Source organism: Filicampus tigris, chromosome 1 (assembly GCF_054856515.1).
Source record: "Filicampus tigris isolate MCC_2025a chromosome 1, RoL_Ftig_1.0, whole genome shotgun sequence".
Lineage (NCBI taxonomy): Eukaryota > Metazoa > Chordata > Actinopteri > Syngnathiformes > Syngnathidae > Filicampus > Filicampus tigris.
In genome coordinates this window covers 30318226-30329526 of record NC_141217.1, presented here as the reverse complement: position 1 = coordinate 30329526, position 11301 = coordinate 30318226, and the positions used below count along the sequence as shown (strand labels likewise).

At 41.3% G+C, this 11301-nt stretch overlaps 1 protein-coding gene across 1 annotated transcript; it reads left to right on the top strand.

Moving 5' to 3' along the window:
• Window positions 1-3357: 3357 nt before the first annotated feature.
• On the top strand, window positions 3358-9235 carry adrm1 (ADRM1 26S proteasome ubiquitin receptor). The gene is made up of 10 exons (XM_086031187.1): window positions 3358-3527; window positions 3857-4109; window positions 5142-5258; window positions 5333-5456; window positions 6271-6357; window positions 6440-6545; window positions 6661-6914; window positions 7902-8059; window positions 8739-8841; window positions 9039-9235. The coding sequence occupies exons 2-10, from the start codon at window positions 3900-3902 to the stop codon at window positions 9140-9142; spliced, it is 1263 nt and encodes a 420-aa protein (XP_085887313.1). The 5' UTR covers window positions 3358-3527; window positions 3857-3899; the 3' UTR covers window positions 9143-9235.
• The last annotated feature ends 2066 nt before the right edge of the window (window positions 9236-11301 follow it).

Sequence of the window (11301 nt, the reverse complement as noted above, 5' to 3'; positions counted from 1 at the left end):
GTATTTTGAATGTCGTTTATTTAAACTTCATTTTTCTTTCTTTGAGCTCAAAATGCCAGTCAATTTAACGTAATACACACAGAACAATCCATTGGGATTAACAGCATTTTACTTACACAATTGATTTCAGATCTGTTCTTAATTGAACCAATAATGAAAGAAGAAAGTGCATATACCATCTGAAACGAAATCATCAACATGAGAGAAAGTAGACAGTCAAGTCTGTAAACGAAACAGTCTGGCAGCAAGTCATTTTGCCAACCAGCTAGTGACTAGCCTTTCACCTTTCTCCCTGGCCTTACTTATACATAAATCAATGATTAGTGCAAAACTGTCACTCAATAATACAATGCACTGTCACCTTAAGTACGAATGCATAGTCCAGCTGGGCCAGAAGTCCCTTGTAGAGGATCAAAAAAAGGGACGACTTTCAGACGTTGAGTTACTTGCTCACGGGTTGTATTGTACATGCGGGGCACACACTACACTACGGATCTATATTTGCCCGATTTATTAACTAACGCTCACTTGCCTTAGCAAATAGCAGAATCGCCGGTAGCCATGGATGTTGTTGTTGTTTCTGACTGCGCGCTGGTGGGAGGAAGTGGAAATGCAGAGGAAATTACAGTGGCTTATATACACCAAAAATAAAAAAAATCGAACATGGCGATTTGAACGTTTTTAAAATAGTTTTATCCAGAAAATTTGGTTACGGTTCAAAATCGTTTAATCGAGCAGCCCTACTCCACATACACAAATACACACATGCATACATACACTCATGGGCGCAGATGGCACTGGGGACGGGAGGGATATGTTCCCCTCTGTTTCGTAAAGACCACGATCCGTCCCCTCCACTTTCGCCATGTTAAGGCGACAAATATCTCCGGTAGAACAGAAGACTAATCTTCCTCTCCCATTGCCACGGACATGGAGCCTGTATCGCTTATGTTGCACACAAAAACTTTCGGAATTTGCATCTCTGATTCAGAATTTTAATCAACTCTCTTCCTGAAGTCGGATCTCAAACTCAACAAGGCAGACTTATCTTACAAGCCAGACATACAGTACAGTTTACGGTGTATGCTATCTGCTAATCATCTAAACACTACAGTTACGTATTTTGTTGTGCATTTATAAGGCTGGGAAGCACTGGGAGCACGCAACTCTGGCGTTACAGTGTTGCATGATTCAAATTCTGACTCTCAATTGAACACACCGTCACGGTATGCACGAGTTCTACAACCTGTAAAAAATTACATGTTTTCTCAACGTGAAAGATAAAAGGAATAATTTTAAGTTGATGTTTGTAACTTTTTCTACTTAGGTTTTGTGGCCTGTACTCAACGATAGCTGAATTGAAATATACGCGGAAATGGCTGCATCTTTGTTTTTATTTTAACCAACAGCTCTTTATTTGCAGGTTTGCTCTTTTTTTGCTGTGTCTGTTATAGTGTTCAGAAATAAGAGGTAACATGAAGAAACAAAATATAATCACAGCGTTTTCTCAAAAAGAAACAATTATGTAAGTAGACTATCACACCCTATGCCTGTTGCCGAGATGTGGCAGCTAATTGTTCTATTATGTTGAGTAGAGTCACAATAATAAAAGGTTGAGACAGAAACAATAAACTGCATTTACTCTGACCAATCAAGCTAAATATTAAATAAGAATATTTTATGATAGAAGCACTGTAGGAAAATCCTAATACTACTACTTCTGTCATTTAAATATTGATTTCATGGCTATTTTACATAATTATTTTTGACATTTTTTGTTTATACTTGAGTTCATACACAAATGTTAAAATATATGTATATAGGTGTATATATATATATATATATATATATATATATATATATATATATATATATATATATATATATATATACATGTATATAAATATGTATGTATATATATATATATACATGTATATAAATATGTATGTATATATATATATATATATATACATGTATATAAATATGTATATGTATATAAATATGTGTATGTACTCTATACGTGTGTGTGTATATTTTTAGTTAGTATAATTAATTTTATTATTATTAGAAATTTGGTCCCCCGGTTCCCATCTGCGCCCACGCATACCTAAGCACATACTGGATAATTTTGTGGAAAATTCTTACTTGAGTTCCAGGCACTTTCAACCCTGCAGACACTAAATGTGCAGGATTCATTATGCTTCCTGTTTATGATGTCACTCTAGTTGAGAGTTTATATTGTCTGTTCAGTGATCATCCCTCTGACATGAGCCACATCCACACATATACTTAAGAACGCATTAAAATATGGACTATGGAATATTAACTGGTCCTGTCATGTGTTATTTTATTCCTCTGTATTATCATAGCAAATTCTAAAATAAAATTGAGATACATTTATGAACCACTAAAACACATAAGCAACACTTGTTCAGGTACACATAACTTACCTTCTCATATTTTAATATAAAAAAAGATATAAACATGCATATTTTTCTTTAATCTAAGTGGTGTGTTATTGTATTTGTGGAATACGTTATAATAAAACCTTTACAATTTTGGAAAAAGTGCATTGATTGTGGTGACCAGAAATCAGAACACACTTTTTGAACGGTAGCGCTTTTCTGCAATAGGATATCCGGTCTCTGCCTAAAACCCGGCTCACGCGTACGGCAGGATAATAGGGACGATTATTTAGCCCCAAATCTCGCAATGGCTCCGAAGATAATCTCAGGACATAATCCTGCCGTTTGTTGTGTGCTCAGCCTGATCTCGCTCAGAAGGACGTCCGACATCAAATCGGGTATATTCAACATGTTGGATTGTTTTGGCCCGAGTTCGCACGGTGTGTGTTTGCCCCGAGGACAAACCGGCAAGCAGCCGGATGACAGTGACGTAGAACCAATCAGAAAGCGAGGGGTCGGGGCGGCGAAGAAGCGCGGTGGGAATCCAAAATGAAAATAGTCATGGCGCAACTGAGCGTCTTTTCTTTTTGTGTCGCCTTTTTTTCGCCAAAAAATATTTCACAAACTAGCGCCACCGTCAAGACACGGCCTGAGACCCCATCTGCCTTTTCATCGAGATGTTTGTTCACTCCCGAAGTCTCGTTTAATCTCGAGGGTGTTCGCGAGATTTTCCGTCTGACGTGCCAATATCTGTAAATGAATGGTTGGTGTGTGATGTGTTGATATGGCCGTGTGGCTACACACCACACACGGTACGTTCAAATCTATAATACGCGTGATTTCTCGTCACGTGTGGTGTCTCTCAGAGTTTGGAAGTCGGCCGACAATTTTAAAATCCTGCCGTGTGAGCCACGTTTAACACGAAATAAGATAAATCGGTCAATCGCAGTGAAGCACGTGACCATATTCTCCAATCATAGTCCTTCTTGCTCAGCTCAACCAACGAGATTGTCTCCACCAATCACATTTTATTTAGCACGTGACCATGCAAACCAATCATAATCAAGCTCACTCACATCGGCCGCTCTTCCGTTTTTGATCACGCACAACAACCGTACAACCGTAAGTAAAAATCTCTTTTTAAAACACCTTTTGGATTTATTTTGCACCAAAATGTCGTTTGTTACAATTTCAAGAATGCAACTTGAATACACATATTGTTCGTTGTGAACACAGAGTTGAGAACAGTCGTCTGGCTTCGAAGATGCAGCGTCATCCTATGCGAGTGTAGTCGAAAAATAGAATATTTTAAAACAAAAAGCTTTTAGGTTACGTGGTAAAGGCATACACAACGACATTTCTCTTACTTTAAATGCTGTCATTCCTGATCAATAGCAGCAGTCTTTGGGTTGGGCACGTAAGAGTGTTTCTACGTCTTGTGTTCCCCGCAGTAGTCGACGTCTTTCCTTCAACAACATCTTCATCATCATCATTATGGCTTCTGGAGCTTTGTTCCCCAGCATGGTGTCTGGCTCTCGCGGCTCCTCCAGCAAGTACCTGGTGGAGTTTCGAGCTGGTAAAATGACCATGAAGGGTAGTACGGTGACGCCCGACAAGCGCAAAGGTCAAGTCTACATTCAGCAGACGGACGACTCCCTCATCCACTTCTGCTGGAAGGATCGCACCACTGGCAATGTGGACGATGTACGTGGTTTCCATTCTTCCATCGGGAACATGTTTTCAAGACCTTTCTCCTAATAGACACTTACGCCCTACGTCATTTTTACTTAAAAAGGCGCAAGCATTCTCTTAGTAACCTCAGTAAACGTTTAAGCAAGCAAGCCACCACGATTGAAACTAAGAGGGAAATTAACCTGGCACCCATTACATTGGTCAACAGCAAATTTTAGAGATAGGTTTGTGTCCCTTAATGTATTTTTTACACTGATTTCAAAAACAGCTTTCCTTTTTTCCTCCCTGGCACATAGGTTTTCAGATATTTTCATTTTGTGGTTTTAGGTTTGACCTATCAAAGCTTGTGCAATACGAATTTTATCATGCGTTGTAATTTACAGCTGTAGCATCTCAGGTAAAAAAAAAAAACACCTGTTGCTAAACCTAACCCTTAATTCATAACTATTAGTAAATGTATTACTATATTACATATTGTATTACTGTTATTACTATTAGGAAAACCTGATGTGCTAGACAAAAAACGAGGGCAGATTTGGAATCAGTGCTAAGAAATAATCTCAAAGTTTACTTGCATCTCTTGTTAAAATAATTGAACAGTGTTATATATAAACATTTCAAAAAATCTTTTTAGTGTTTGGACTGCTTACTAAAAAAATGAAACTCTGAACAGTTGACAGCTATTCAAAAGCTGACTACTTCTACATGTATGAGTCTTTTTGTCAAAGTTGCACATCAATCACTACAGTGTATCATCCCATACACTGCCACTTGCTGGTCGGTCATTGTTATGGCAGGTGGTTCCTTAAAAGGAGCTCCTTGAATGGAAGGAAAGGGCAGATATATTGTGTTCCATGTTTGTGGACTTTTTGTGCAGCTCCAAATGCTGGGTGGCAACATACTGTATGGGATGGCACCTGAGCATCCACTGTAGTGACTAATGTAAAGAGACTTGTGCAAACAGAACACCGCTTTAGAATAGCTGTCCACCATTGTGGCTAATGCATGAAAGGGTTTTAATCTTGGCTACATGCTCAAATGCAGGACCTGATCATCTTCCCTGATGACTGTGAATTCAAACGCGTTAGCCAGTGCACCACCGGACGCGTCTACGTACTGAAGTTCAAAGCAGGCTCCAAAAGGCTTTTCTTCTGGATGCAGGTATATTTCCTGGTGGTATCTTCCCCCAAAACATCCACGCACACGTGTTGCATAAATGTCTGTTTTTATTTCAGGAGGCCAAGACTGACAAGGATGAGGAGTACTGTCGCAAAGTGAACGAGTATCTCAACAACCCGCCCATGGCTGGCGCTTTGGGTAGCGGTGGCAGTGGAGGACATGATCTGTCCGCCCTTGGAGGTAACACTCATGCAGAGTATACATACAAACTAACATTGGCTTTGTTATTGTTGCGCAAAAAAAAAAATCACAGTAAATTTTTAATGTCATATGCTCTTTCTGGTGGTCAGTTTGCTTTAACCTTGAAAATAGACGGATAAAGCAGAGCGCATACTGAAGTAAGCAGGCCAGTGTTTCCTCTAGGTTTTTTTTTTTTTTTTTAAGCAGCGGGAGCAGGACATCATCGTAAATATAATGGTGCATGCTGTGCTGTGCCAAGGGTCTGCACAGAGACGGTGAGACCGAGAGCGTTTCGGGGCATCAGCGGTATAGATATCAACAGATGTCGCGCGTTACCGTTTGTGGCTACATAAAGCAACTGAACCAGTTACGTTACCTGCAAGCACCAACACAATTTGACTGGAGTGGTGGCCAAACGGGTCATAGGAGAGCCACCGGCGAAACAGTCATCTCCATATCGCTGTGCTGCAGCTGCAACGTTAGTCAAAATAATACTGCCCTGGAGAAGTGTGCTAAACTAGCTGTTCACACATCTGACACAGCAAGAGGTGGCTAATTCATTTTTGGAACGAGACATGCAACTCAATTGTGTTAATATATTTTTAGGAAACAGTAAATAGTTTTGTTGTAATAAGGTACTGTAAAAGAATGGGAAAATAGATGTTGATGGTCTAGGATCTTTAAGTACAGGAGCCAAATCAATGCTACTTTTACTTTACTTTTTGAATACACAAGTTTCTGTACTTAAATGTAAGTACAGGGTGTACGTTTGCCACCTCATAATGCAACCTGTGACATCTGCTCTCATGCAAAGGCGAGGGTGGTCTGCAGAGCCTTCTGGGTAATATGAGCCACAACCAGCTCATGCAGCTGATCGGCCCAGCTGGACTCGGCGGCATCGGTATGTATGATGGCAATTGAGTGATGCTAGAAGGATTTTTGTGATGTCGAGTGACAAATGGAGCTGTCGGTTCCACTCGCAGGTGGTCTCGGTGCACTCGCTGGCCCAGGGTTAGCTAACCTCTTGGGCAGTAGCAGCAGTAGCAGCAGCAGCAGTAGCGTTCCTGCTGCCAGCAACTCTTCCACAAGGTGTCCAAGCCTTATATCCAAATATTGTTTATAAATGTAATTAGGCTGGTCAAAGGATGCTAAAAGCCCCCCCCCCCCCTTCCCCCCTTTTTTTCTCGTCTCCATCTGCTTTCAGCCCTTCTACTGTGGTCACGCCCACCTCGACATCTACCGCCAGTCGCCTCAGCGCCTCGCAGGCATCTGCCGCGCCTGTCAATCCCTCTGCCGCCTCTGCAGCCTCCCCGCCCGCAAGCACCCCGCCCACACCCACCCCCGCTGTGTCGTCCGCGGCAGCGGGGTCCACGGCGAGCAACCCTACACAGCCCATCCAGCTGAGAGACCTGCAGAGCATCCTGGCAACCATGAACGTGCCTGCCGGCGGCACAGGAGGTGAGGAGGTCACAGGAGTACTTGAACTTCATGAGGTTTTTTTTCCAGGCTCAAATTGAGGCAAATGTGTTTGTGTGTACACACTTTTTTTTTTTTTTATATCAGCATTTTTATTGACAAACCTTCAAAGATGTACAGTAATGTCATGTCATTAATACCCCTGAGATGCGCAAAAATTCAATGCCCTGTCTTCAAGACACTAACCTAGGGATGGGCGATATGACTGAAAAGTATATCACGACTTAAGTGTTTCATATTGGATATTGATGTACATTGATTTTATATAAATAAAAAAATACATATTTTACAAATTGTTGACGAATCTAAAGTGTTAAAAATGGCTTATTCTCTTTGACGACGTAATGTTAATGGTTGAACAAACATTCCGTTTTGTGGTCTTCTGAAAATTGATGAATTTCGGAGGTACTCGCCTGATGCCAGCGATATACAGAATTAATCTTGCAGTTGAGTATTCAGAAGTCATGGAAAATTGGACCATGTAAATATTGAAATTTTGATAACACTCTGTTTAGGCATGTGGTGAAAAGATGATCTGTTGAAGTGAAGGAAAACTTTTCAGTCCACATTTTCTGACAAAATTAAAAGGGGAAAAATTAGCTATTCACAAGTTTTTCCCTATAGCGTGTGAAATAATATTTTGGGGAAAATCTCCAAAGTGACGTCAAAATCCCGACAAACGTTGGCGATGCGTTAATATAACATTACTCAACGTAACCTTGATCAGATTTGTGAAAGACATTTTCTCGCATACAAACTTGAAAGAAGTTTAAAAATCATTCAATTACATTTCCATGACGCAGACGAGTTGGTAAACAGTTTTTGCCAACCTTCAACATGTGTCATGTCATGGTGAAAAGGTGTATGCGTACTTTCAAAAGATAGAGATGTTCCAGATAAACTGCAAGAGAGCGTAAGACTGGGTAAGAAAAACAAATGCAATTGTAAGCCCAGTTTGTTTCCCCACAGTGGACCTGGCCACTGCCCTGACGCCAGAGGTGATGGCTCCCATCCTGGCCAACCCCGACGTGCAGCAGAGGCTGATGCCCTTCTTGCCCAGCGGGGAGTCCCTGCTCCAGAGCACGGACGAGCTCCACAACACGCTTAGCTCGCCGCAGTTTCAGCAGGCAAAGTGTTCCTTTTTTTTTTTCTTCCTTTTTTCTTTTAGCATCTTAGCAGTTTGGCCAGTCTTATATCATACCTGAGTACCAGTAATGAGTGTATTTTGAAACTGGGGACAATGCAACCATTCAGTGTAGCAACTGGAAACCAGGTAATATTTAAAACATTGTCTTTTGACAATGGGAACATGTTTTTCAGTAGGAATAAAAGTAAATTGTTTTCTATTCAGTGTCTTTGAATTGTAACGCAAAATGTAACTTGTGCAAAATAGGGGGTCACATTTTAAGGCTCACCTACTTTGCTTCTGCAATCACAAATCTTGAAAGCAAAAAGTTCCCCGATTCGCCTGCACAAAATTGACATCAGAGGGCAGTGTTTCACTTCTCTAATCAGCCCACTCAATAGCGCCACTAAAAAAACTACTGTACATTGACAAAGAGTATTCGAAGTTCTCGTTTGGATATTGTCACATGCTATGGCATTATTCTGAGACTTTGAAAGCCAAAATGTTTACAGTACTGTTACATCCTTAACTTTTATGTATTCTCAAGAAATTTGTCTTAAAAAACAATTGTTTTCATACATACATAACTACGTATTTGAATCAACATCAAATCATTTCACGCACATGTTCTCTAGTTATCCTAAATCCTAAAGATCTTTGTTTGGTTTTGCTCCATGCAGGCTATGAGCATGTTTAGCAGCGCTCTGGCATCAGGGCAGTTGGGGCCACTCATGAACCAGTTTGGGTTACCCACAGAGGCTGTGGATGCTGCCAACAATGGAGGTCAGTGACATCGCACTTTATCACTGCTAGGGATTAGTAGTAACGCATTTCCAACAGCAAAATTTACACAGTGCAGTTGTACAACTACAATCCGATGTTTTTAAATCACATAATACATCCTGGCCAGTGTCAACCAAAAGGAACATTATCATTTTTAAAAGCAGAATTTCTGTTTTTCTTTTCCACTTTGTCCGCAGATCTGGAGGCGTTCGCAAAAGCAATGGAGACTGACACAAAGTCTGAGCAGGGCGGAGACTCCAAAGACAAAAAGGACGACGATGAGGACATGAGTTTGGATTAGAAAATAATACAAATGCATTTATTTAGCTGATGGGATTAGAGTATGACAGCTCCATCAATACGTTGAAATAATAAAGAAACAAAAATGATGAAATTCAGTGTTCTACTTGCATCTTACCCATAAAGAAGCATTAAAAAAACTGCCTGAACACAGGAAACAGCAGCACAATGTAGGCAGGAGGATACCAAGTCAACCTGCTAATTTTCCACCTTTTGGAGGTAGTATCAGAACTGTGATATTGTCGCATCTAATTACCTAGATTGCAGCGAATTCAGGAAATCCAGAAAGTTATTCATGAAGCATGTTTGGAAAGACATGGGACAAATTGCGCTGATGTTTCGAAGCGTGTGTTGAGAAATCTACCAAGTAGTTTATAAAGCATGCGACAGAGTGATCCGTTGTAAGCAAATGATGTTACCCGACGTATGAAGCCTTGCTGTTGCCAAGTGCTTAATGTGATGGTGCGATTAATCAGTGGGGGGTGGTGTGGGCGATCAGCAGAATAGATGCACTCAAAATTGTAAAAGGTGTTGAAAAAAAAACAAGCTTGTGTTGGAGCTTGGCCAATTGCCTGTGACAAATATGACATTTTAGTCATGGAGACTGCTAAAAATAAAAGCTTTTTTTTTTTTTTAATATTGATAATCCCATTCAGTATTGGGATAGGTTTATATAACCCAGTCAATAAATATATCAAATACACAATGCCACCATTTTTTTTAAATGCTGCAATTGTTCTATCATAAAGAACATGTCATATTGGATGTTTTGATTTTGTACCATAGCATTAACGACAAGTTAAAATCTAATGGCGTTAAAAGTTTTGCTATTTATTTCCATGCGACAAAACTACGGAAGTAAGTTGCTGCGATACAAAAAAAAAAAAAAAATCAGTATCACATTTTATGATTTTAATGTGATATGGTTCATATTTTTAACATAACTGGACATTAAAATTGGTTAAGTGACTTCGCATTTGGCAGCACAAAAATTAATTCCCGTTAAGGTAACTAGCGAAGTCCTTTTTGTGTTTTATGAAAAACAAAGTTGGTAGCTAGCTAATACCAGGCTGCTCTTCTATCACTGGGCAAGCGTTTAAAAACATTTAAGATTTAAGATGAGCTCAATTGTCTGGGGCTAATGCCCCTGTCGCCCATAGCAAACAGGTCCTATAGGTAAGGGACCAAACAAAGCACAGCTCAAAGACCATGAGAATGAGTAAAATTGTTTGACAGCAATTTTCCTTGCCTGAACATGAGTCACCAGGAACCCCCTCTGTAGCCAAGCCTGAAGGTGGGTCTTGATGGCGAACGTCTGTTGGGCGGGCTTGCACCCATAGGCCCCCCCCGGCCAGGCAATGCACGCATAGACAACATAGGTCCCCCTTCCCATGGACTCATCAAATATGGGAGTGGTAAAAGGGGTTAGGTGTAGTGTGAGTTGGACGTTGGCCGAAGGTGAGGTCCTTGGCCCGATCCCTGGCTACAGAAACTGGCTCTAGGGATGCTTCCTATCTGACAGGGAAGGAGCCCCAGAGTACTCCTGCCGGGGACTCCATTGTTCTGCTTGGGAACTTCAATGTTCACATGAGCAAGGACGGTGTGACCAAGAAGGGCGTGATCAGGAGGAACGTGTTCTGTGAAGCCATGTAGAACGACCTCTGGACGGCTTTGAGGAAATTCTGGTCCACCATCCGGCGTCTCAGGAGGGGGGAGCAGTGCCCCTTCAACACCGTGTATAGTGGGGATTGGGTGCTGCTGACCTCGACTCGGGATATTGTGACCCGTGGGGAGAATATTTTGAAAACCTCAAATTCACCAACATGCCTTCCCATAAAAAAAACAGAGTCTGGGGTCTCTGAGGCAGGCTCTCCTTTCTCTGGGGTTGTGGTCACTGAGGTGGATACAAAGCTCCTCGGTAACAAGGCGATGGGGGTGGATGAGAGCCGCCCAGAGACCTAAAGGCTCTGGACGTTGTGGGGTCGTCCTGGTTGACACACCTCTACAACATCGCTTGGACATTGGGGACAGTTGGGCAGACCAGGGTGGTGGTCCCTGTTTTTAAGAGGCGGGACCAGAGTGTGTGTTCCAACTACAGTGGAATCACAGTCCTCAGCCTCCCTGGTGCTGGAGAGGAGTGTTCGTCAGGCAGTTGAATCT